This window comes from Sorex fumeus, unplaced genomic scaffold (assembly GCF_029834395.1).
Source record: "Sorex fumeus unplaced genomic scaffold, SorFum_2.1 ptg000019l, whole genome shotgun sequence".
Taxonomy (NCBI): domain Eukaryota; kingdom Metazoa; phylum Chordata; class Mammalia; order Eulipotyphla; family Soricidae; genus Sorex; species Sorex fumeus.
In genome coordinates this window covers 13,229,244-13,255,517 of record NW_026606076.1, presented here as the reverse complement: position 1 = coordinate 13,255,517, position 26,274 = coordinate 13,229,244, and the positions used below count along the sequence as shown (strand labels likewise).

Below are 26,274 nucleotides of genomic sequence, written 5' to 3'. Positions count from 1 at the left end.
TCGCGAGACTTCGTGGCAGCTGCGCGGGGCGCGTCCCACCTGCTGTCACCTGCGCGCAGCTCGGATAGAGAGACCCGCCCCCCCCCCCCTCCAGTCCCGAGGGGAGCCCGTGGGGACTCGGGATGGGGACAGTTACCCCCTGGCCCGCTGAGCACGACGTGCTGAGCCCAGCTCGACCCAGCCGGGGGTCAGGACTGGGCGTCCCGGGGTGGGCCACGGCGTGGGGGTATTGGGGACCCCCGCCCCGGGACTTGGGGCGTGGCCGGGGGGCAGGGCACGTACCCGCTGGACGAGGTGCTGGGCAGGGTTCTCCGCATGCCGGTACTGGCCGGGTTCAGGTCGTAGGCCAGGTGCCCCTGCAGCTCTCCCAGGGAGAAGTTGGGGCCTGTCCCGGTCACCACGGGCGCTGCAGAGGGTGATGGGGACGGTCAAGGAGGGGATGGGCTGAAGGTCCTCCCCGCTGGCCTTGTGCTGGCCTCTGCGGAGGCTGGCCCTACTGGAGGGATCTGTACACGGAGGTCACCCGTGACACAGGCCCCGGGCTGGAGGGATAGGGTGGCCGATGGGGCATATTTGGGGCCTTCCCAGGGCCCTGAGAAGCAGAGGGGACTGGTGGGGGTCCCAGTGCAGGGCGGGGTTCGTGAGGGGGACACTCACTCCGGGACACTTGGACGAGCTCGGTGACACTGAACACGCCGGAGGTGACGAAGCTTTCCTGGAAGTCGGTCGTGTCTGCAGCAGTGAGAGCACAAGTCAGGCGGGAGGATACCCAGTTTGTCCCCCTGCACCCCTGGGGGCTGCTTCCACCCCTAGGACTGCGCTGGCCTTCGGGCTCCGCACACGGGCCCTGCAAGGGTCGAGGCTGCGGGGCCCCAGTGACCCGCTGTGAGCGGTCCCTGAAGTGACCCAGTGACGCCCAAGAGCCCTGCGCTGCTGCTGCTCCAGCCGATCCCCTTCTAGCAGGACAGATGGGCCATTTCCGGAATTGGGGAACAGAAGCCAGCTTCAAGGGGCGGGAGCTGCCTCAGCAGACAGGGACCCCCACAGTACTTGCCGCGATGTGGGCTAAGTTCCCCCACCCCGGCCAGGGTGCAACACAGCAGGGATTGGACAGACCCAGGCAGGAGCTATCCGTGTGTGCACTTATGTGTGAACAAAGCTGCATGTGGGCATCTGTGCATGCATGTGTGTGCATGTGAATGCATACATGTGCATGCCTTCATGTGTGCGCGGACATGTATATAGGTATGTGTGAGCTTGTTCACATGTGTGTATTCATGTGAGTGTAAGTACATGCATGTGTGTATGCAGTGCTGTACAGGAATGTGTGAGCACATGTTCATATGCATATGTATGTGTATGCATGTTTGCATGTATGTGCATGTGTGCGTCTGCTGTGCAAGTATGTGTGTGTTCATCAGTGATAGACATGCGTGCCTGTGTGTGAATGCATATACACATGTTTATGCATGTGAATGTGTGTCGTTCCTGTGTGCTGGCATGGAACGGAACAGCCCACACTGGAGCTGGCCCAGATGGTCTTGACACCCCTGGGCTACCCCATGACCCACTCCACATGGAGGCCTCTGGACCCAGGGTGCTAAAACAGATCCCATCCTTTGGGGGGGGGGGTTCAGGGGGAATATTCTGGAGTGAGGAGTGGTGGGGGTTGTGTGACCAACTGGAAGGTTTTCATCTGGTTCGAGTATGTTTGGGGGTGCATCTGACATGCATTTGTCCTATAAACTTTGTTATTGTTGTTTGGGGGTCACACCCGGCAATGCCCAGAGCTCTGGGCTCAGGGCTCCTGACGATGCGGCAGGGGACCATGTGGGGTGCCTGGGCTCGAACCTGCGTTGGCCGTGTGAAAAGGCAAGTGTACTCGCGGCACAATCACTCCAACCCTTAAACATTTTTTTTAAGGCTGGAAGAATCGGGAGACCTCATAGGGGTGGGGGTGGGCTGCAGTGACAAGGTGCAGGACACAGGGACCTCAGGCCAGGATAGGGAAACAGCTGGGATGTGGGGATAGGACCCCACCCTGCCCGGTGGCCTGAGCACCTTGCGCAAAGGCCGCGGGGCTGGAACCTCCACCTTGTGGGGGTGTGCGGGAGCAGCAAGCCCCCCCCCCCCCCCCCGCCGGAGCTCCCCAGGCCTTGGCTGACAAGTTTTGCACACGCACCATTTTTGAGCAATTCCCGTGTGTTTGAGTGCGGCCGAGAGGCTCGGGAGCAGCACATCCCGGGGAGGACAGGGTGCGGCTTCCCCACGCCGCCCGCACCCTGCACCCTGCCAGCCCCCCGTGTCCAGGGCAGTGGCCGCAGCCATTTCCTGCAGGCCCCGCCAAGCCGCCGGCCCCTCCGCCCTCCCCGCCGGGTTTCCTGTTTGCGCACAGCAGCTCCGAGTCTCCAGGGGACTCCCGGGCTCGGAAGCACTTTCCTCCGGCAGACGCCGCGCCCTCGGGGGCCGGCGCGCCCGGCGCTCCCCGCCCTGCAACATCTGGCGCGCAGGGGGGCGTCGGGGGAGCCGGGGGAGCGTCGGGGTCGCGGGACCGAGGGCCGGCGGCCGGCGGGAGCCGAGTCCGGAGTGCTGGGTTCGGGGGAGGCGGCGCCGAGGCATCTCCCAGCGGGGCCTCCCCGCTCCAGCCGAGGGGGCCCGCCCGCCGCCCTCCGGCTCGGGCCGGCGCTCCGGAGCTGCAGCCCCTGCCCGTGCCGGGTGCTGCAGACCCCGGGCCGCCCCGCGCCCCACCCCAGGGTCGCGCATGCGCAGCCCGGCCCTTGCGTCCTCCGAGGGGAGTCAACCAGGGCCGAGGTTTATTTCCACTGGAACCCAAAGGCAAGGGATGGAGTGATAGCACAGCGGGGAGGACGTTTGCCTTGCACGCGGCCAACCCGAGTTCGATTCCCAGCATCCCGTAGGGCTCCCCCGAGCACCGCCAGGAGTGATTCCTGAGTTGAGCCAGGCGGAACCCCTGTGCATCGCCGGGTGTGACCCAAAGACAAACAAAACAGAGTCAAAGGAGACCTGCAGAGCGCCTCCGCCGGAGGGGAGCGGGCCCGCTGGGGACGTGGCAGCCCGTGCAAAGGTTCTGGGGCAGGAGGGAACGAGCACTGACTGGGAAGGAGCGGGGAGGTTCCGACTGGCGCCCCCTAGAGGGAGGAGGAGTCCGCCCTAGGTAAGGCAGGAAAGGGGGGGCGCCCTGCACTCACCCAGTGTGATGGGCTTGCTGTCCTCCTGGTCGGAGCCCATGCCTGCGCGGGGGCTGCTGCTCTGCTCGGCGTCTGCAAGACAGGGAAGGATGGGGGGGCGGGTCGGTGAGAGACGGGCAGCCTCGACACCCCACGTGGCACTGTAGAGACACGGAGGGCTTGAAAGATGCAACCTGGTCTCAGGATGCTACCCCGAACCCCCAGAGAGATCTCTCTGCCACCACTGCTGCTGCCCACCTACGCCTCCTTTATCTCAAAGTCCTCAAAGTCATCACCCCCCACCCCCGCAGCCAGCAGCGGCACAGAGAGAGAAGAGATGCCCACCCCAGCAGTGCCAGGGGAGGTACCAGGCCCACACCTCAACACACTGATCCTTCAGGGCCGGGCACCCCATCCGAGGTCTGGCTGTGATAACCCCACCATCAGCGCCCCGAGCACTTTGGGTGTGTGTTCCCCCCCCCCTCCCCGGAAGAATCCACAGGGGCCCAGAGAATCAGGGCTGTCCCACCATTACCCTGAAATCTGAGAGTCCTCTGCAGGAGAGGGGCCAAGCGCGGGAGGGAGGGTGCTGGCCTTGCCCGCGGCAGACCCAGGTTCGATCCCCGGCACCCCATAGGGTCCCCCAAGCTCCACCAGGAGTGATCCCTGAGTGCAGAGCCAGGAGTCAGCCCTGAGCACTGCTGGGTGTGAGGGTCCCCCCAAAAAGAGACGCAGGTGAGGGCCCTCACCTCTGAGCCTCACAGGGGTCATTTCCCAGGAGCCTGGAGCTAGGAGGCCCTGCTGAGGTGCTGGGGGGGAGGTGGGGGTGGGAGGGTGGGTGTCCCGGCCCTCAAGAGGCCAGGACTCTCTGTGGTGCCAGAGACGGAACCCTGGTTTGCCAGGTGGCCAGCAAGTGCTTCACCCCTTCCTGCTTCCCCACCCCTCACCGTGGATGTTTTTAAGTCCCCAAGCCAAGGGTGCAGCATCACTGGTCCCCTGACTGGACAGAGCCCCCAGTGTGGGATGTATGATGGCTGCACGTGCAGGCCAGGAGCATCCCACCGTCACCTGCAGGCACCTCTCACCCTTGCGCCCCGTCACCCACAGGCACTCCTCACCCATCACCCCTCACTCCTGTACCCCGTCACCCCTCACCCCTGTACCCCATCACCTGCAGGCACTCCTCACCCCTGCCCCCCTCATCCACAGGCACTCCTCACCCCTGCCCCCCATCACCCCTCACCCCTGCATCCCATCACCAGCAGTTACCCCTCACCCCTGCACCCCATCACCCGCAGGCACTCCTCACCCCTGCATCCTGTCACCTGAAGACATCCGTCACCCCTGAACCCTGTCGCCTTCAGGCACCTGTCACCTCTAAACCCTGTTGCCTACGGGAATCAGGCCTGAGTTCTTTTTTTTTTTTTTCTCACACTTGGCAGTGCTCAGAGCTTACTCCTGGCTCTGTGCTCAGGGATAACTCCTGGCAGGGCTCGAGGTGTCAACAATCGAACCTGAGTTGGCTGCACACAAGACAGGCACCCTACCTGCTGTGCTATCACGCCAACCTCCCTCCCCCCCACAACTTTATTTTGGCCACACCTAGTGATGCTCAGGGGTGACTCCTGGCTCTCAGGGATCACTCTTGACGGTGCTTAGGGCCCCCAATGGGACGCCAGGGACTGCCCTCTGCACTGTCCTATCGCGCCAGCTCCTCCCCCCCTGACTTTTTAAAAGAGAATTATGCTTTGTATATGTGAAGCACTGATAACAGAGCCCAGGAACCCCTGGATTCCAGAAACAACGGGGAAACAGAGTGGGGGTTAAAGATCGGCGGTGCGAAAGACAAGAACCGCTCCTGCAGTCCGATGCCACCAGGATAGGGCCCCCTTTTAAAGGGTCATAGTAGAGAGGACAGATTCAAGACTGAAGCTATAAAATAGCCCCCATCTGACCTGCTGTGCTTGCTGGGGTGTGTGGCTGACCCTCTCTGAGCCTTTGAGCTAAAACTAAGCTAGCACTGAGGTTTTTCACTGATTGCTGAGTGCACTCCTGGCACCAGGAGCCCAGACAGGCAAGGAAGTAATGACCAAGAGGGTCAACAATCCTGTCCTCGGGGCTGGAGCAATAGCGCAGTGGGTAGGATATTTGCCTTGCACACGGCTGACCCGGGTTTGATTCCCAGCATCCCATAGGGTCCCCTGAGCACTGCCAGGAGTAATTCCTGAGTGCAGAGCCAGGAGTAACCCCTGTGTGTCGCTGGGTGTGACCCAAAGAGCAAAAAAAAAAAAGTCCCTGGACACATTAATGGGGCAGCAACAGAACACAGACCAATTTTCTAAAGTGGGGGAATTCCACCCTCCAAGGTGTGTTGGGGGGGAGGCTCTGTAAGTGGGGGGTAACCCCCAGGGTCATTGGGGGGTGCTTTCTGTGTGTTGTCTAGAAGGAGATGATTTCTGAGGGGTACACTGACTGATTTCTTTCTGTAAAAGAGGGAGTCAGCCAAGTGAATTTCTTTTTTTTTTTGGTTTTTGGGTCTCACCTGGAGATGCACAGAGGTTCCTCCTGGCTCATGCACTCAGGACTTACCCCTGGCGGTGCTGGGGCGGGGGGACCATATGGGATGCTGGGAATCAAATCTGGGTCGGCTGCGTGCAAGGCAAACGCCCTCCCCGCTGTGCTATCACTCTAGCCCCAGCCAAGTGAATTTGAGAACCCTGGGAGAGGCACAGAAGCAGAAACAGCAGGAACACTGAAGCCTGAGCGCTAGGGTAGTGGAGGAAGGCGCTGCCTTTGCTTATGGTCAACCGGGGTTCGATCCCCAACACCCCATCCAATCCCCCTAGCACTGAGTACAGAGCCTGGAGTAAGTCCTGAACGCCACTGGGGAAAAAAAAAAAAGAAAAAGAAACAGGAATTAATCTTTTCAGGCTGCACCATGCGTGGGTCGGGTGTTAGGGGGTGACACACGCAAGCGGCAACCCTGGGGGGCTGATGTGGGGCTGAGGCTGCGGCTCCGGGGAGGGGGGAGGGGCGTGTGGCCACAGCGTGCGAGCTGCTGGACGCTCCCTGCAACAGTCTTCGTCGTTTCCTTTGACTTTGGTTTTTGGGTATTGTCGGACACCACGGTCACCTCCATGGGCATGTCAGTTCTCCGAAGCTCCGCCAGGACCTGAGCCATCCTCAGGGCCTCCTCTCTCAGCTTCCAGATGGGGAAACTGAGGCACGGAGCACAAGGGCGACCAATTCCCAGCTCCCCCAGCACAGGTTGGTGGAATCGAAACAGACATCCCACCCGCTGGACTCTCGCTCCAGCCTAAAGTGTTATTTTTTGGTACACACCAGATGGTGCTCAGGAGCGACTCCTCGCTCTGTGCTCGAGAATCACTCCTGGTGATGCTCAGGGGACCCTATGGGGTCAAACCCAAGTAGGCCTTATTCAAGGCAAGCACCCTCCCTGCTGTACTACAGTTCCAGTCCCACCACTGAGATATTCTGAAGCTTCGGAGTGTGGCCCAGAGAGGGACCGTTAGCTACCCAAGGCCACACAGTAGCTCAGCTGACTCTCAGAAACCTTGAAACCTCATCTTCCCAAAGGTCCCAGAACACTGACGTGCTCCCCTCACACTGCACACCACCAGTCACTCACCTCTCCCTCTCTCTCCACCTTGTAGCCCAGCCCCAACAGGTCACTGCTTGGTGCAGCCCCCCCACCCAGCATTGTTCCCCATCTTGTGAGAACAGATGGACACGTTCACCCCAAGGAGAGGAAAATTTGGCCTGTTCACAGGGGCTGAAGGACACCAAGTTCATGCTCTTAAAAGCCAGACTGGAGATGCCCAGGGGGCGTGGGGAGGCAGTCAGCCAGAAGCCCTTGTTCCGCCCACCGACCTGTCCCAGGACCTTTGCACATGCCATACTCGCCATTGAAGGCAACTGTTCCTCCGGGAATCTAGTTGGCTGACATTGCCCCAGTGATCTTGATCTGCCCTCAAGATCTCCTGGGAGACTCTGGCCGGAGCAACGGGCAAGAAGCCAAACTGGCTCAGGCTACCAGCACACCAGGGGCCCAAACCCTGGCTTCCACTTCCAGCTCTGCTAGGGTGTCCTGGATAGGCGGGCCCCGCTGCAGCACGGTCTGCAGGCGCCCATGACCGAGTGTACAGACTGTTCTTCCTCTCCGTGGCCATGAGCCCAAACGGGGTCCGTCCCAGGCCACGACAAAGGCGTCCCAGCCAGCTCGGTCCGCCCTTCCGGCACAGCCAGATGTGCAGGACTGTCTGGGACGCCACGGCGGCCCCTGGGGTGGAGGGTGGTGGATGGAGGGGGGGCAGGCAGAGAGCCCAGCAAGGAGGGGGGCAGAAAGGGGGGGCGGGCTCATGGGCTTCCTGCTTCCACTGGGAAAGGGGCCGGGGAGAAGGCAGGAGTGCTCCCCAGCCCACCCTCAGCACTGCATGGTCCCGCAAGCAACCCAATCCCAGCACTTCGTGTGGTTCTGGCCCCTGCCAAAGGGTCAGGAGATAATGGGGTGCATGATACGTGTGGCTGGCCCGGGTTTGTTTTTGTTTGGGGGCCACTCCCGGTGATGCTCAAGGGTTACCCCGGGCCGGCCGTACTTGGGAGAACCCTAACGGGATGTCAAGGATGGAACCTCGTAGCCCCCCTAGAACCCCCGCAATACCAATGGGGAGCCGGGGGTTGAGCACTGCTAGGGAAGTGGGCCCCCCAAATTCAAAAAGTTGGGGAAGCAGAAAGGAGGGGGGCGGGAGGGCGTGGAATGGAATGGGAGGGGCGTGGACTGGGTGAAGTGGGTTGGGCCTATTTATAAGGGGCGGTTCTTAGTATTGGAGAGTGTGGCCAGGGTGTGGCTTAGGAGAGTGGGCGTGTCCTGTTATTGGAGGGCGTGGCCCGGTGCCGGAGGGGCGTGGCCTGGGCTGGCCTGGTCTTGGAGCAGAGCTGGGAAAAGGCGGCCTAGGTGGGTAGGAACGCGCGCAGGGACTGGACAGGTGCAGGAGGGACAGGGGACAGGTATGGCCGGGGCTGCCCAGCTCTGTGTTCCCTGGTGCACCCTCAACACGTTGGTTTGACTGGGGATTTTCTTCTTTTTTTTCTTTTTGGATCACACCCGGCGATGCACAGGGGTTCCTCCTGGCTCCGCACTCAGGAATTACTCCTGGTGGTGCTCGGGGGGGACCCTAGGGGATTCTGGGAATCAAACCTGGGACCGCCACATGCAAGGCAAACGCCCTCCCCACTGTGCTATCGCTCCAGCCCCTCAATTGAGGATTTTTTTTTTTATTTTGGACCACACCTAGAGATGCTCAGGGCTGTGGCTCTGTGCTCTGGGATCACCCCTGGCAGGGATGGGGGGACCCTCTGGACTGCCGGGGATCCCGCCGGGGTCGGCCACGTGCAAGGTCAGCACCCTCCCCGCTGTACTACAGCTCTGTCCCCAACCCCCCCCCCAAATTTTAAAGAGGAGAAAGAAAGATACTGACCCCAGCTACTACATACAGGGCTTGGAGGACAGGGGGGTCACAATGGGACCCTGACATTGGGTATGTTCTGGGGGCGCCCTCCTAAGGCCCAGAGGACATTCTGGAGAGGAGGGTGGGGCACAGGACCCTGTGAAGCACATGCTCAGATGTGGTCACTGTTGCGGGGGGGGGGGGGGGCGGCCCCAGATGAAGGCGCTCATGAGTCCTTGGCCTGTCTTGGAAATTCTCACCATATCTAGCCTGTGGTTCTGTGCGGAGCTGGGGGTGTGGTGCTGCCTGGTCTATGGTGCGTGGGGTATGGGGGTCTCTCTAGTGATGCTTGCGGCTACATGATGCTCGCGCAGGTTTGGGGAGGGTATCAGACTGGGGGCAGACGCACAGCAAAGCAGGCGCCTGGGATCCTGGGCTCATTCTGTTGCTCTATGGCTGCGGATCATGGTTTTTTTTTTCTTTTTTGGCTTTTTGGGTCACACCTGGTGATGCACAAGGGTTACTCCTGGCTCTGAACTCAGGAATCACCCCTGGCGTGCTCAGGGGACCATATGGGATGCTGGGGATCGAACCCGGGTTGGCCGCGTGCAAGGCAAACACCCTACCCGCTGTGCTATTGCTCCAGCCCCTGCAGACCATGTTTTAAGTTGCCAACATCTGTTGCCAACAAACAGTCCTGTGCATGCAACGTGTGTAGGGAGGGGGGCTCATCTCCTGGGGCTGGAGGGGGCTCCTGAAGGTGAAGGATTCTGGCCCTGGGGTGGGGTGGGGGGGCGACAGCTTGGGTGCTGGGTAGGACCTGGTGGGTGGGGAGCCAGGAGCCCTAACTAAATTCCTCTGGGGACAGAGGAAAGAATGAAACTGGCTAAAACCACCGTCACATTTTCTTTCTTTTCTCTGGTTTTGGGGCTACATCTGGATATGCTCAAGGACTGACTGCAGGCTCTGCACGCAGGAAATGACTCCTAGTGGGTCCAGGGGCGGGGCGTGGGAACCCTATGGGGTGCCAGGCTTTGAACCAGGGTTGTAAGCATGCAAGACAAATACCCTTCCTGCTATGCTATATCTCTCCGGCCCCCCTACATTTTCTGAAATTTGGCTGGGGGGAGGGAGGCCAAGGAGTGGGGGGGCACGTGTGGGAGCCCCCCCAGCTCTCAGGTGACACAAACAAGGTTGTGGATCTCTGGCTCCTGGCACAGCAAAGCCTGTGGGATTCCTGCTCATGGCAACCACCACGAAAACAAAAACAAAGGGGAGAGGGGGGAAAGGAAAGCTTGGGGGGGCTGCCCCCGCCCCCCCCGCCCCCAGCAAGCTTTGGGGGTAGCTGATGTTGCCACCAAGCCGAGTGCCACATCTCTCCAGAGACACAGAGCAAGACCCAGGGGCAGAGAGGTAGGACCGGGGGAGGTCGCTTGCCTTGCACATGGCTGGCCGGGTTCGATCTCTGGCACCCCATTGGGTCCCCTGTCAGGGGTGATTCCTGAGCAAAGAGCCAAGACTTAACCCCTGAGCACCACCGGTGTGGCCCAAATCATCACCCCCCACCCTCCCATAAAAGGGGATGAGGGGGAGCGCTCTGGAGAGAGAGAGGGAAAGAGGACGACGTGGAGAGCAAGGCCGAGAGAGGAGGGATTAGAGGGAAGAGAGAAAGAGAGCCCAGTGCACACCAGTGTGAAACAGCAAAAACCAGGCAAACCAGTGTGGACCAGCACAGGCCAGTAGACACCAATGCAAACTCACAGAAACCCGCACAAATCAGCAGAAATCAGCACCAACCAACGCGAACCAGTGTGTCAAGGCCTGGGATTCCCAGCACCCTGCCTAGCCTTGACCTTCCCCATGCCCACCCCACTAACCTCCCCTGTCCTTGTTTCCCCATCACGCCCAGCACAGCAGGCGCTACCCACAGGCTTGCACTGCCGCTTTCTTCCTGTCTGCTCCCCCTTCTGGTGTCTCTGCCCTGTCCAAGTCCTTTTTTTTTTTTTTTTTTTTTGCTTTTTGGGTCACACCAGTGATGCACAGGGGTTACTCCTGGCGGTGCTCAGGGGACCATATGGGATGCTGGACTCGAACCCAGGTCAGTCACGTGCAAGGCAAGCGCCCTACGCTCCAGCCCTGCCCTGTCCAAGTCTTATGCAACTTCACCTAGAAGGTTCTTCCATGTGGAGGTTGACTCCTCCTGCAGGAAAGTCGGGCCTGGCAGCCCCGGAAACTCAGCACCCACCACCCGAGGAAGCACAGGGACCCCCCCAATATTTCACATTTTGGATAACCTCCCCCCATGTGCCCACCCCCTCTGCCACGTCTCCCTGTTGGCCCCAATCCCGGCAGCAGGTTTGCTGCACACCACCACTGCACACGAGTGTGCCACCTAAAAGCCTGGTCTGGGGGTATACACAGCCCCCTCTGCCCCGCATCCACACACGGGTCCAACCCATCCCCGCGGGAATTTTCAGCAAGCACAGCTGGCCTTGCATGTGGTGACGAGGAGGCAAAACCAAATTCCCCTCGGCCCTGAGGCATCCCAGTGACACTCTAAATCCCCTAGGAGACACCCCACACTGTGCTCAGGCCCAAGAGCACAGGGGCGCGGCAGCGCGGTATGACCTCGGTCCAAGCTTTCCCTCTCTGAGCTAAACTGGCGTGACTCCATGAACCTCACTCCTGGCATTCTCTCGGGGCCAGCAAGGAACAAAGGGCGCTCAAGGGCCCAACAGGTCTAGGTGCGTTTGCGTGCATGCGTGCCCGTGCACATATGCGTCTATGTGCCTGTATGCACGTGCATATGCATACTTATCTCTGGATACATGAGTGTGTGTCCGTGTCCATATGAGTGTCTGCGTGTGCATGCATGTGCCTATGTTTAGGTGTGTGCATGCACGTGTGCGTGCCCATGTGGCCATGTGTGTGCATGTATGTGTGCGTGCCTGTGTGTCTAGGTGTGTGCTTGTATGTGTGCCTGTGTCTGTGTGCATGCATATGCACGTGCCTGTATGTCTAGGTGTGTGCATGCATGTGTGTGCCTGTGTGTAGGTGTGTGCATGCATGCGTGTGTGCCTGTGCCTGTGTGTGCATGCATGTGTGCGTGCCCGTGTGTCTAGGTGTGTGCATGCGTGTGCCTGTGTGTGTAGGTGTGTGCATGCATGCGTGTGTGCCTGTGTCTGTGTGTGCATACATGTGTGCGTGCCCGTGTCTATGTGTGTGCACGCATGTGTGCGTGCCTGTCTGTGTGTACATGCATGTGTGCGTGCCCGTGTGTCTAGGAGTGTGCACGCACGTGTGCATGTCCGTGTATCTAGGTGTGTGCATGCACGTGTGTCTGCCCGTGTGTCTAGGAGTGTCTCCATGGGCATGGACACGTGTCCGGGGACCGGGCGCCCCGCGGCCCTCATTCTGGCACACACCCCGCAGCTCCCCCACCCGCCGGCGCGGCTGCCTGGGCGCGGGCCAAGCCGCCCTGCTCGGCTCGGCTGGCTCGAGGCCCTTCCAAAGGAAACTCGCTCCGGCCCCGCCGCCCGCCCGGGCCTGGCTCGGGGCCCCGCGGACGGGCCGGACATTAATTCTCGGGCCTGCGTCCCGGGGACCGGTCCAGGTCGGGGTGCGGGGTGGGGAGCTCCGGGGGGCGGGGGGCGCCGGGTCCGGCCGGCCGCAGCCGGACGCGCCTCTGGCGTGACGTCACGGCCGGCGGCCATTTTCCCGGCTCCGCCGCTTCCAGAAGTTTCTGGGCCGGGCGGCCATTTTGTGCGCAGGAGGAGGAGCAGCGGACCGGGCCGGGCCGGCGGGGTGCGGCGAGGGGGCGCGGGCCTGCTCCCGGGGTGCAGCCCGGGCCGGGCCTCTGGTGGCACCGGGCGGTGGAGGAGGCGGTGGAGGAGACGGTTAAAAATACCCGCATGTGCCACCTCACCAGGCCCCTCCCTGCCCCCGCCAATGTCAGATGTGTCAGCGGCACCGGGGAGGGCCCGCACTGAAAATAACTCGTGTTTACATTCGCAGACATTCTTGGCTCCGCCACAGCCAGGCCGGGCCTCCGCCTCCCGCCCGCCTGGAAAGGGGCGCGGGGAGGGGGGGGGAACCCACGGGGCCCGGATCGCGCCTGCGCCGGGAAAGGAGGGAAGCCACGGCTGGAAACACGCATGCGCGGGGAAGTGGTTTTGGGGGGGGCTGACCCACAGCCGGAGACATGCATGCGTGCGCAGGGAAGAGGGGGGGAGAAATCCACGGGGAACACGCATGCGTGGAGAAGAGGCACACCAAGCAGAACACGCATGCGCAGGAACGGGGCCAGGGTTCAGAACACGCATGCGGTGGGAGGGGGTTGTGGAGAAACCCACAGGGAACACGCATGCGTGGAGGGGAGGCACCAAGCGGAACACGCATGCGCAAAAGGGAGTCAGCGTTTAGAACACGCATGCGCTGGGAGCCAGCAACGAGGGGGGCCCCCACACGCATGCGTAAGGAAGGGTTTTGGCACATGGGCTCGAAGGCGCATGCGTGGAGCTGGGGGCGGGGCCACCCGCAGACACATGTGGCCGGAGCAGCGGACGGAAATGCCAGGGAGATGGTGCCAAGCCTGGGGGTGCAGCAGGGCCCCTCCCGGCTTCTCCTTCTTCCTCATGGCTGCAGGCCCACGGCCCAGCCCCTCAGCCTCCAGGGGCACCCGAGGGGGGAAGACGGTGGCTCCCCCACTCCACACCCCACGTGGCAGCCCTGGGCCTCTGGGGACAGCGGCCTGGCCTTGGGGTGACGGACCCAGACGGGACTCCCCCCTCCCTCCCGGGGCCAGTCTTGCTCAGGGAGAGTGGAGGAGGGGACGAGAGACATGGAACGATGTCTGCCCCCTCCCCAACGGCACCGTGCCTCAGTTTACCCTTCTGCGAGGATTCAGAGCCGGGAAATGGCTTGTCTGGGGCGTGGACCGGCCTTGGGGCTGACCGGGTCTCACTGGTTCCGGGTCCATCCCCAGCCTTTTGTCTGCTGCTTTCGTTTGGGGGCTGCACCCATTGGGAGTCGCACCCCTCGGCACTCCTCACTCAGCACTGGGGTTCGAGGCCAAGCCTGTGGCTCGGAGCGGGGGGGGGGGGTGTCTCGGGCCACCAGGGCCACCAAGGCGGTGAAGCAGATCGAATCCTGGACCTCAAAGCACGAGGCCCCCTTCCCTGCCCCCTCTGCGTGCGAGCACATGTGTGAGCACCGCCAATGGAATGTTCCAGAACACCACCATGAACGTGCGTGCCTGAGGGCAGCGGGACTGAGCCAACGAGGGCGTGGCCCCTGCTCCGAGCAGGTCCCCAGGGTCCGGGACCCGTGTGGCCTAGCCCCCCCCCTCCCCGAGCATGGAATTCTGCAGCCTGGGGGCTACCTAAGCACTGCCTGGGAATCCTGCTCTCCCCCAAAGGGAAAAGGGTCAAAAGGAAAAAAAAGAGAAATACTGGCTATCCTATTTCCGTTTTCTGCGAGCTGAGCACCAGGAAGGTCTGGCACTGCCCCCTGAATGGGGGTGGGCGGGGCAGGATGTTGGCAGGGGTGGGGGAGGAGGAGTCCCCCCAACAGCTGCGTTTCTGAGGCCAGAAGGACCCCACCTGCGCTCCGAGAATGCACCTGTCCTCTCTCGTCCTCCGCCAGCCCCAGACAGGATCGGGGGACCCCCTGCGTCTCCCTAGCACCCCAGAAAGCAGACACACAAGCAGTTCTGCAGCTCTGCGTGCCTAAGAACGTCCCCCTCCGGGCCTGTGCCTCTGCGCTGCAGATTTGGAAACTGAGGCTGAGCTCTGGCTGGGGAGCTGTCTCCTGAGGTGGTGGGGCGTCTTTTTTGGCCCCCGGGGAGGGGGGCGTCCAAGGCGCTGTGCTGGGAAGCGAAGGTGTGGCGTCCCCCGACATCTGCACCCCACATTCCCTCCCCTGCTGTCCCGTGGGGTCGGGGTGACATCAGCTCAGGCACATGCCACGTGGGAATTCGACAGCGTCGGCGGGGGGAGGGCTGGGTCTGTTGGCTGGGGTGCCAGAGAGACAGGATGGGGCGTGTGGTCCAGAGAGGGGACAGCGAGGCAAGTGACCGGAACCCAGGTCACCCAGGTCTCTGTCTTGGGGGCAGGGAGCTCTCCACCCAGTCTGCAGCACGGTTCCACGCACAAACCAGGAAGCGCGGGGTTCAGGGTGGGGCAGGTGATGGGGTGCAGCAGGAATTCCCCCCTCCCCTGCAAAGCCCCCCCCTCCTGACCAGTCCCCATAGTGGCTGCTTGAGCTCATGGAGCAGCGAGCGACGCCCTGGACCCCCCCAGCCTGATTTCCTGCAGCCGCTAGAGGGCCCCTGTGAGTCAGGCTCCTCCCTGGGGTGGGGGGCCTCGAGGGGCCGCCCACCCCACCTTGTGCCCACCAGCCCCTTACCACCTGCCCATCTTCCCACCTTGCGCCAACACCGCGGACTTCCTGACTGCTTCTCCCGCAAGCCAGTCCGGACTTGCCCCAGGACCTTAACTCATGCCATGCCCATGGGCCTCAGTGGCGCTCCTGCCCACAGCTCCTGCTTGGGCCTGGGTACCCAGGTCCAATGGGCAGCCTTGGTCTGTGCAGAACGCAAACAGGCAGTGGATGCTTAATGCCCCCCCCCCCAGCTCTGAAGCTGTGTCCAAGCCTGTCTGTCAAGAGCCGCCCGAGAGAGAGGCAGGATGGATGTTTTACAGGTAGAGAAACTGAGGCGCAGAGGTGAGGGAGCTCCATGTGGCAAGTGGGAGGCAAGGTCGGGGTCCTCCTCCCCGCAGCCCCCTTGCTCATGCCTGAACTCTTCTATCTCTGACCTCCCCAAGCTCCTGTCTGGAAACCGAGGCTGCGAGACAGCCGTGAGCAGAGCAAACCACGCCCGGCACTCGGTGCCCGGTTTGGGGACCACCCCCAGCACCGCCAGCCCCCCCTCAAGCCTTGTCTTGGGCCCAGGCGATGAGACAGCGGGGAGGGCACTTGCCTTGCAAGCGGGCCCACCTGGGTTCGATCCCAGCGCGTCCCCTAGGGTCCCCCAAGCCCCGCCAGGAGTGATTCCTGAGCACAGAGCCAGGAATAACCCCTGAGCACCGCGGGGTGTGGCCTAAAACAAACGCCCAAAGCCTGGGGGTCCCCTACATTTAAGGGCCTGGACAGCTCCGCATCCTTGAACCCACTCCACGAGTGGCCCTTGAGCCGTGGGAGACGACATCGATGCCCCCCACGCCCCCATCGTCGTAATAATACCGAGGCGGGTGCAGCAGGAAAGCACCAAGGAGCTGGAGCCAGGCCCTCCCCCCCCCCCCCCCCCCCCCCGCCACGCTCCGGGGACACTGGCCCTTTAAGAGCCTCCCCCTCCCCAGCTGGGCACTGGCCTCCGCCCCTTATATAAGCCGCCAGCTGCCCTTGCATAACCCCGTTACATAAGGCTCCAAGCAGGGACCAGGCCTGTCCTCCGGCACCGACCTGTCCCGGGCTGTCTGCAGGCTGGCCCAGGCAGCTGCAGGACCCGGGTGGCAGCGGGTGGGCTTGTCCTGGGTGGGGGTGGGGGGTCACCCTTCTACCCACCCACCCTGGAGTCCCAGGAACACCAGCAGCTGGGAAGGGGGTACAGTGACGGGCAGGTTGTTAAGTGCGCCTAGTGCTCCATGGAGGTCCAGAGAAGGCAAGCAAGCGGCCTGAGGCTGCACAGCACCAGAGCCAGGCATGGGGTTGTGGCCCCTCACCCAGTTACGGCTCCAACACGGCCCCAAGAATCTGTAATGGGGAAGGGGTGTCGGTAAATGCCCCCTCTGGAAACGCAGCCCTGGAGTCCTCTGCCATCCTCTCCTAGCCTGGCTCTGCATTTGAGGAAACTGAGGCACAGGGAGGTTGGGGGGAAGCAATTTCCTGTGAGCCACCCCCACTCCCACCCCCGCGGTGCGGCTGAAGTTCCTCTCTGCTCAGCACCCCTCTCCCCGGTCAGTCAGGGTGGTGGTGTGGGAGCTGAGCGACCCCAGAGACACCCAGTGGGGAAACTGAGGCACGCAGCCGAGAAGGGACCGTCCCAAGTCAGCGCCCAGTCCAGCCGCCAAGTGCACGCACGCAGCGGCCCCGCCCCTTCCGGCGGCTCTGGGACCACCCGGGGTGGGCGACTGGGAGGCCGGAGCCTGTCCCCTGAGCTGCCGCGCTGGCCCTTTAAGGCAGCAGACCGCCAGCCCTGTCCTGGGGTGACCCCAAGGGGCGGGTGTGGTCGGGAACAAGGAGCCCTTTCAGCAGCTGCTGCCGCCTCCGGGCAGCCCACGGGCTGGCCTGGGTGTTAGGGGAGGAGATTGGCAGGAGCCCAGAGAACCCGGGGTGGGCTGGGTGGGACCCAGAGACCGGCAGAGGTGGGGGCTGGGCGGGGCTGCGCTTCCCAGGCTCCCCAAAGCCACCCCCACCGCCCCCTCGCCCAAGGCGCTCCTTGATCCAGCCGTACCTGGTACCTGTTCACTAGAGCCCAGATCCTCGAGGTCCAATGGAGAACCCCAGGACCCCATTCTGCAGAGGCCCCTGACACACACTGGCCTGGGGGGGTGGGGGAGGACCCCAAAGGCCCTGGGATCTCCCAGCGACTGGGGTCGCTCAGCTCCCACACCACCACCCTGACTGACCGGGGAGAGGGGTGCTGTGCAGAGAGGTTCAAGTCCTGCCTCAGCCTTGGAGCTGTGTGGCCTTGGGCCAGTGGCTTGCCCTCTCTGGGCCAGGTTTCCTCGTCTGTTTGGATTAGAATTCCTGCAGCTCTCGGTGAAGGTGAAAGGTGCCTTGAGCTCCTAGCACTGACGGGGGCCGTAAGGGAGGGGGGAGGAGGGGGGTCCCGCAGATCACCCTGACACCCCAGCCACACAGCAAACCACAGTTTCCTGCCATAAATCACAGCCACCGCCTCTGGCAGGTGGAGGCCCTCCCAAGGGCTGCGAGCTTGGGCCTCGGGGATGCCCCAGCTCCATGTACCCCACAGACAGTTCCCCCAAGCACGTCCAGGACCAACCCCCCAACACAGCCCTGCCCCGACAAAGTGCCAGGAGTAACCGAGTCCCACGGGTTATGGCCCCGAAAGATAATAGGGGTATTTATTACACAATAATCAAGACCCAATTTTTTTCTCCTTTTGGGAGGTGGGGTAGGGGAGGGTCCCAAGCGCTGCCCAGGAGTTCTCGGGACCCTCCTGGCAGTTCTCGGTCAACCAGGCAGTGAGTCAAGGAAGGGTCAGTGGCCGCCGTGTTGTTCAGATGCAACCCCCTCCCCCATCCCCCAGCTATGTCTGGGATTTCCAGGGCTCTTCCTAGTGAGACCTTTTTGATTTTTTTTTGCTTTTTGGGTCACACCCTGCGATGCACAGGGTTCCTCCTGGCTCATGCACTCAGGAACTCCACCTGGCAGTGCTCAGGGGACCACATGGGATGCTGGGAATCGAACCTGGGTTAGCCGCATGCAAGGCAAACGCCCCGCTGTGCTATCGCTCCAGCCCCCTTTTGGATTTTTCTTTTTTCTTTTTGGGTCACACCCTGTGATGCACAGGGTTACTCCTGGCTCATGCACTCAGGAGTTACTCCTGGCGGTGCTTGGGGGACCACATGGGATGCTGGGAATCGAACCCAGGTGAGCCGCGTGCAAGGCAAACGCCCGACCCGCTGTGCTCTGGCTCCAGCCCCTTGTTTTAGTTTTTGAGCCACACCCAGCATCACTCAGGGCTGACTCCTAACTCTGTGCTCAGGGATCATTCCTGGCGGTGCTCGGGAGACCCTATGGGGTGCCGGGGATCGATCCCTGTCTGCAGCACCCAAGGCCAGTGGTCCTCCCTGCTGTCCTCTCACTCTGGCCCCAGGTGCATGTTCTTAGAACAGGACCCACCTAATTCACGCCTGGTACCCCAGAACAAGTTGGCTCACGCCGACAGACCCCCAGAGAATGAACGTCCACCTCTCCCATTTCATCTAGAACATTCTCCTGCTCATCAGCCCAGGTCTGAGGAACAGACTTCCCCAATTCTGACCCTAACTTGCTGGCTCCCTGACTCACATCGTTCTAGAACTTTCACAGAGAACATTCCATTGTTGTGCTCTGAGGCCGTGTTGGGACCTGCCGTCCTCACGGGCCTGGAAGATACTGAGGCATCCAGGCCACAATGAAACCGCCGCCTTACAGGAGAATGGGAATCCCGCATCCTCCAGCAGCCTGCTGGGCCATTCAGTCTGTGAAGATGCTGCTAGGGAGGATTCTAGAACATTCTAGAACATTTTAAAAGACTCTGGAAGACTAGGAGAGGTATGTGCGTACGTGCACACATGCACACACAGACACACACAAGCATGGGAATAAACTTGGGACACTCAGAATTCTGGGGCCTTTTTGCAAAAAAAAAAAAAAAAGCCCAACGCAGAAAGAGATTCTAGAGCCAAATCTGGCAGGGAGATTCTGCTTCTGGGTATTTTATTTATTTATTTATGTTTTGGGGCCACACCTGGTGATGCTCAGGTCTGACTCCTGGCTCTGTGCTCAGGGGATCACTCCTGGTGGTGTTTAGGGAACCCTACGGGATGCCGGGGATTGAACTCAGGTCAGCCGCATGCAACGCAAGTGCCCTCCTGCTGTGGATTCTGGGTGTTTTAGGACAAGCTCAATGGATGCTAGAGGAACCAGCTCAGGGGCAGCCTAGGGATAAGGTGTGTGGGGAAGGTTCCAGAACAGAGGCTCCGGGGGGCAGGCGGGCTCCCGGCATCAAAGGCCTAGGAAAAAGCCCCCTCCCACTGTGACGGAAAAGAACTCCTATACTCCAAACGTCTGAGCTCTCAGTGCCGGGGAGACTTCAGCTCTGCCCTGGAATGTTCTGGAACGCGGCTTCTCTGGCACGAATCTGCCTGCCTCGGGCGGGCGGGTGGCTGTCAGCACTGGGCCTGTGGCCAGCCCGAAGGGAGAAACTTGAATTTCACAGACCCAGTAAGCACCCCACTAGCCCCCAAAAAGGACGTAAAACACCCAAAAACTTCTTCAGGGGGCGACGTGTGGGAAAGGTCAGATTTGGGGGGCTCGGGGGAAGCGGTGAAGAGCATCGGGCACCTGGAAGTCGCGCGCCCTCCCTGCACCTCCCCCGCCCGGCTCTGCTCGGGCCCACCTAGAATTCTAGAAGGGTCCACAAGGAAATTCTAGAAGTGGGGCTTGGGCCCTCGTCGTTTGAAAGCCCCCCGCTCTCACTGACCCCAGGATACGGAGTCACGGTCACCCCCCTACTTCCTCTGAGTTGGCCGGGGCCACCAAGGGAGGGCCCTTACCGGGACTCCCCAGGAACGTCCTCTGGGCCTCAGTTTCCCCATCCGGACAAGGCGTCCAGTGTCCCCAGACGGCCCCGCCCTGTCCCTCACCCACTCTGGCCATCTGTGACTTCCTGTCCACACCCAGCTGGGGGGAGGGGGGCCGGCTGGCAGCTGCTGGGGGCGGGGGGAGTCGGGGGACCGGAGATGTCCCGAGGTGCCCTCCCCTCCCCCCCACCTGGGCTCAGGGCCAGAGTGACCAACACAGCCCGGCGGGGGCAGGGGCACAGGTGCTCTGGGTGGCCGCTGGGGCAAGGGGAGCGCCTGGCATGGGCAGGGGGCAGAGAGGCGGGCGGGGCCTTCTGGGCGCTGGCATCAAGCTCACACCCTGACACTGGGCACCCCGACGCCGAGCGTGTGCCCTGACACTGGACACCCCAACACAGTGTGTTCCCCAACACTAAGTGAACCCCAGCACAGTGTGTACCGACAGAGTGTACCCCAACACTGAATGTGTACCGACACAGTGTCTCTCAACACTGAGTGTGTACTCCAACACAATGTGTACTGACACAAAGTGTGTACCCCAATACTGGATACCCTGATGCCAAGAGTGTATCCCGACACCGGGCACTCTGATGCTGAGGGTGTACCCCAACACTGGGCACCCCAACACAGTGGGTTCCTCAACACTGAGTGTGAACCCCGCACAGTGAGTACAGACACAGTATGTACCCAACACTTGGCACCTTGATGCCAAGTGTGTACGCCAACACAGTGTGTACTGACACAGAGTGTGTACCCCAATACTGGGTATTCCGATGCCGAGTGTATACCCCGACACTGGGCACCCCAACATCGAGTGTGTACCCCAACACTGGGAACCCCGACAGTGTGTCCCCCACACAGCATGTACTGACAGTGTATACCCCAATTCTGGGTACCCTGACACCAAGAGTGAACCCTGACCCTGGGCACCTGATGTCAAGCATGTACCCCAACAATGGACACCCCAACATTGAGTATGCACCCTGACACTGGGCACCCCACAGCCCCTCATTCCCCCCCTTGGCGCCGCAGGGCAGAGAGCCGACGTCGGGGACAGTGTGGTCTGTCCCCCAAAGCACGCAGGTATTGGGGCTGAGCGACCCACAGGGACAATCTCGGACCCCAACCCTCCAGGCCTGACCCCCTGCCCGGCTCAGGGGTGAGAGGGTTTCCGGGTCCTGAACCCCACTCCCCTCTGTAGTTTCCAGAACCTTCTCTGCCCCCAGGGGACTGACCCAACAGGACCCCTTCCCCCGCCCACATGCTCCTGCGGGTGGCTGGGGGCAGTGGGGTCCTCCGGATTGCTCGGGGGACGGGGGTGAGAGGGGGCAGATCTGTGTGTCCGCTCCCCACCCCACCCTTTGCTTTTTTTTTTGCAGGGAGAGGGGGTGCTCCCCCAGGGCCCAGGTTGTTGGGGGACCCCTCCCAGAGGATCTTGGTCGCTTCTCTCAGGGGAACTGAGGGTGCAGGGCCGGGGATAGCCCAGGTCGGCCCAGCCATGCCGGGAGTCGGCGGTGGACGGCGGGACAGCGGTGAGTCCAGGCTTGGGGCTGACCTCGCCGCCGCCCAGGACGGGCCTCGGATCTTGGGTGCCTGGCCCCCCCCCCGCAGCCCAGCTCGGGGTGGGGGCGCAGAACCAGCATCTCCCCCAAGTGGCCTCCTGGGGCCGGGGAGAAGAATCAGGGGGCGGACTCAGAGAGGTTCTAGAACTTCCTGTGTACTCGGGGGGGGGGCGCCTGTAGGGTGGGCCGTGGTCCTCACTCGGTCACATGGTCAGTGACAGGGACCGAGAAAACAGGCGCTGGGGACCCCGCAGACCTCAAAGGGCTGAGTGCAAACTTTGCACCACCAGGAGTGACCCCAGAAAGTGACCTCTAGTGGGTGGCCCCTGAGCACTGCCAGGTGCAGTTCCCAAATGAAACACAGGCGCCCTCGGGCTCAGCCCTTAGAGGGATGGAGATTTGGGGGGCGGGGGGGAGGCAAGGGGACTCTCTCTCTCTGTCATCACCTTCCTCGGCACCATCACCGATCAATCCCAAACCAGAGAGGGCAAGAGTGTGTCCTAAGCCACACAGCACTCAAGGACAGATCTGTGACCGACCCACACCCACGGCTACCCAGACTAAGGGGGCCGGAGAGAGAGTACAATGGTTAGAGCGCATGTCTTTCCCACAGTGAACCCCGGTCTGGTCCCCTGGTACCGCCCAGGGTTCCTGGAGCTCTGCCAGGAGTGACTCCTGAGCACTGCTGGGTGTGGCCCCCTAGATATTCAGGTTAAGGCTCCTCCCCCACCTACCTGTCCCATCCACAGCGTAGAGGGCCCTGCCATGGGGACTGTCCAGTGCTGGCACCTCTCACCCCGTCCATCTGGCTACTGTCGTTGAGACTCTATTAAATATTTTTCCCTTAAACTTGTGTTTTGGGGGTCACACACCCAGCGCTGCTGAGGGGGCAGCTCCCAGGCCTCTCGCCGCCAGGCCTGGGCTCTTTGACCTTCAGGGTCCGTCCTTGTCACCGACTGCACTCTGGGGTGAGCATGGCTCCTGCTGCACCTTTCTCGGCTTCCTAGGGCCCCGGGGCTGCTGCTCTCCATGCTGTGTGACCCCAGGCCAGTGGCCATCCCTCTCTGGGCGTCCACATCTCTCCCCCGCTGTCCCCTGCCCCATGCATCAGACAAGGGTTCGGCTCTGCAGCGCAAGGGGCACCTCGCTGACCTCTCACCCACCACCCCCCATGCCCTGGGGCACCCCAGGAGCCCCCCACCCTCCCGGTCCCCATTCCTGGCGGCTGGCACGGTCGCAAGGGGCCCCGGAGGCCGACCCGCCCCCCGGCAGCGTCAGCAGACGGGCACCATCTGGGCTGGCAGCTGCAGCGCGGGCGGGCCTGGCACCCCTCCCCCGCCAGCCCTGGCATGGTGCCCACCCGCCAGCCCGCCCGCCTCGGATTTCTCAGGCTGCCAACGGGCGGGGGGTGGGGAGGCCGGGCTGGGCCGGGCCAGCCCCGCGGCTGAGAGGGCTGCTTTCCTCTCTGGGTTCAGCTGCTCCCCATGCCAGCAGCTCCCCGCGCCCCCCCACGCCAACGCACAGGCTGCCTCTCCCCTCAGTTGCTGCCTGGGCTTCCCTGCCCCAGGGCCTTTGCACTGCCCAGCACAGCACACCCTCCTTTCCCTCTGGCTCCCACCCTCCACACCCCTTCCCTGCTTTGTTTCCTGCCCCCACCTGCAAGTACATGCGTTTAGCAAGAACCCCCACCACCAGCATCACGTGACTCAAGTGGGGTTCACTGTCACCCCCGACTCACATGCCCCGGCTGTTCCCCGCCTCTTGGGAAGAGTATCTGGCTGCTGGAATTGGGGTCCCCTCTCCCATCCTGAGTCTGACCAGGAGGGCCGGTACCCCCACCCTCGGGAACCAGAAGGGGTGTCTGGGAAGGGCCGGGCGGGGGTGGGACCCTGTCCTGGGGGACTCAGCTTTGAGGCGCCGACATTTCATTCTTTCCTTTCTTTCTCTCTGCGGGTCCACACCCGGCGGGTTCAGGTGGACTCCCCCGGCTCGTAGCTCAGGAGTCCTCCTGGCGGTGTCCGGGGGTCCCCGAGGTGTGGGGGTGTGAGTGAGGCACCTGCGTGTGGAGACAAGTCGGTCTCCCGGGGCCTGGCTTGTCCCTCCACCCTGGGGACATTCCCTCCTCCCTGCCCAGGGGTCCCATCTTCACCTCCTGCAGGCTCCCCGCCCACACAGAAGGACCAGGAACGGGACAGGCCCCCATGCAGTCCACAGGTGGCGGCCGGTGACTGACCAGGGCCTGGACCGGAATGGGAGGCCGGGGCCAGAGTGATAGGACAGTGATCGTAGAGCGCCCGCCTTGCAGGTGGCCGACCTGAGTTCAATCCCCTTTATCCCACAGGGTCCACCGGGAGAGAGTCCCTGAGCACAGAGACAGGAAGGCAGCCCTGGGCGCCACTGGGTGTGCACCCTCGCCCCGGCCCCAGGAAAAATGAACAACAACAACAAGGGATGGAGGAGGCACCTAGGGGCATTGCTGTGACTCATCAGGGGGGCTCTGGAGACCCAGCCCACAGGGTCCAGATGCCCAGCATGGGGGAGGGAGGGGAGGGTGGGGTGTCTGAGCATCAAGGGGTGCCCGTGGGCCTTCATCCCCCCTGCGCAGGGCAGCACCCGACTCTCTGCCCTTGCCCTGAGATAGGCAGGAGGGAGCCTCCAGGTCTGCCGTCAGAGGGCCTGGCGAGGAGAGGGAGCAGGAGAGGGAGCAGGCAGCTGGGGCTTTGAGGCATGCATAGGAGTTTTCCGCCTGGGCCGCGCATCCGGGAAAAGCGGGGAGGCTGGAGGACGGCTGCCCTGGGCCTGGGTGCCCGTCCAGGGGGCCCCCGAGGGCTGCCGGCCGCACCCTGGCATGTGTCCCTCAGTTCTCCGGCCTCCTCCCCGACACGGGAAGGTTAAACGGTTTGCCCGGAGGTCCTGGCCAGCAGGCGGCCGGGCGGGGCAGGAGTCCAGGCCGGGCTCCCCCACACGCCTGACCCTCCCTGCCGGCCAGCTGGGGCGGGGTCAGCGGGGCCTGTTTGCCAGGGGATTTCCCCCGGGGGCCGCCGCCGCAGGAAGCAGGGGCGGGCGAGGGCCTGACCTTCCCCTGCTGACCGGGCTGGCAGCTTGGAGGTGTCCGGGGAGGTTCGGCGGGGCGTGGGGAGGAGGAGCACCCCCGCCCCCACCCCTCGGCGGCGCCTGCAGAGGAGCCTGGGAGCCTGCTGACGAGGCAGAGACCGTGCAGGACAGGGCCGAGGCCACGCCAGGCGGGCGCAGAGCCTCCTCCTCCAGGAAGCCCACCGGGAGGCAGGTGTCGTGGCCGAGCTGAGGCGTCCAGGGAAGACCCGGAAGCAGATCTCCACCTGCTTCCGGGTCACACAGCCCCTCACACGTGCTCCGGGTTTGCCCCCTTTGACGGGCTTGGGCAGAGGGCTGGGAGGGAGGGGCCTCTGAGGCCCAGCCTGGGTTGGGGATGATGAGGGGACTCGTCCCCGTTTGCTTCTGTCCACGCAAACTCGTAGCTGACTCCTTCCACGGGTGGGTGTTTAACACGCCACCCTCCCCTCCCCCCATTCCCCCCGGGGCTCTCGCGGAAGTAAATGCTTGGATGGTCAGGTAAACTGAGTCCCAAGGCGGTGCACAAGAAGCTCCTCCCCGCCAGCCCCTGCCCCCACGGGGCCCTGAAATAGCCCCAAGCCCTGCACCTGTGCAGCCGACACCTCCTCCAGGAAGCCGCTGGGATTTCCTCACCCTACGCCAACCCTTGCCGGTCTCGACCTCGATGTGGAAGCCAGCTGGAAGCCGTGTAAAGGGGTGGACACGGAGGCTGAGAGATGGCAGGGACCAAGCCAAAGCCACACAACCCCGGCTTGCCACTCACAGAACATCATTTGGGTCTCGGATAAAAGTCTGGCGGACACTCCAGCCCCCCACCCCACCATGTCTGTCACACAGTGGTCCCTGTTCCTGCAGCTCTCCTCTCCTGATGAGACTTCAAAACCTGTCGCGCCAGCAACACCAATCACCAAGGTCTGGGTGTGTCTCGGCCATCAGACCCTTAGGATGCACTTGCCTCCTCCCTCAGACTCTCCAATTTTGCTTTTTTTGGGGAAGGGTCACACCCATCGATGCTCAGGGGTTACTCCTGGCTCTGCGTTCAGGAATCTCTCCTGGCGGTGCTCGGGGGACCATGTGGGATGCCGGGGGTCGAACCCAGGTAGGCTGCGTGCAAGGTAAGCACCCTTCCCACTGTGCTGGTCCTCCAGCACCCCTCCTCCGATTTGGGCGGAGCGCTATACGGCAGTGCTCAAGGCTCACTCCTAACTCTGCATTCAGAGATGTCTCCTCATAGAGTTCATCCCTGTGGGATTCTGGGGACTGAATCTGGGTCAGCCACATGCAAGGCCAGTGCCCTCTGGGCTCTAACTCGTACCCTTGAGACTTCGCTGGACCCATCTTGGCAGACCCGATCAAACCAGGACGAACATTCTCTTTACCCTTGACCCCCTGTACCACCCCACTTGGCTTTCCTCTCTGACTAGCCAAGGGACGCAGCCTCCACCATCAGATTAAGGCTCCAGGGCCCTGCTCTGCCTGAGGGCACAGCCTCCAACATCAGATTAAGATGACAGCCCTATGGGGTTTGTCTGCAGGCACAGCCTCTGCCATCAGACTGGAGTGACCCAGCCCCACTGCGCCTCCGCCGCCATTGGATGAAGATGCCCGGCCTGTGACTGTCTGCGGGCGCAGCCTCTGCCATTGGTAAAAC

At 62.4% G+C, this 26,274-nt stretch overlaps 1 protein-coding gene across 2 annotated transcripts in view; it reads right to left on the bottom strand.

Annotated features, from left to right (window-relative positions):
- Positions 1-26,274, bottom strand: part of NFIC (nuclear factor I C) — a 52,408-nt gene that overhangs the window by 10,115 nt on the left and 16,019 nt on the right. For both annotated transcript variants that reach the window (XM_056112819.1, XM_056112818.1), the window contains exons 3-5: positions 3,210-3,281; positions 658-732; positions 283-406 (exon numbers count right to left, since the gene is read on the bottom strand). In XM_056112819.1, coding sequence (XP_055968794.1) covers positions 283-406; positions 658-732; positions 3,210-3,281 — 271 coding nt within the window. The remainder of the gene's footprint in view (positions 1-282; positions 407-657; positions 733-3,209; positions 3,282-26,274) is intronic.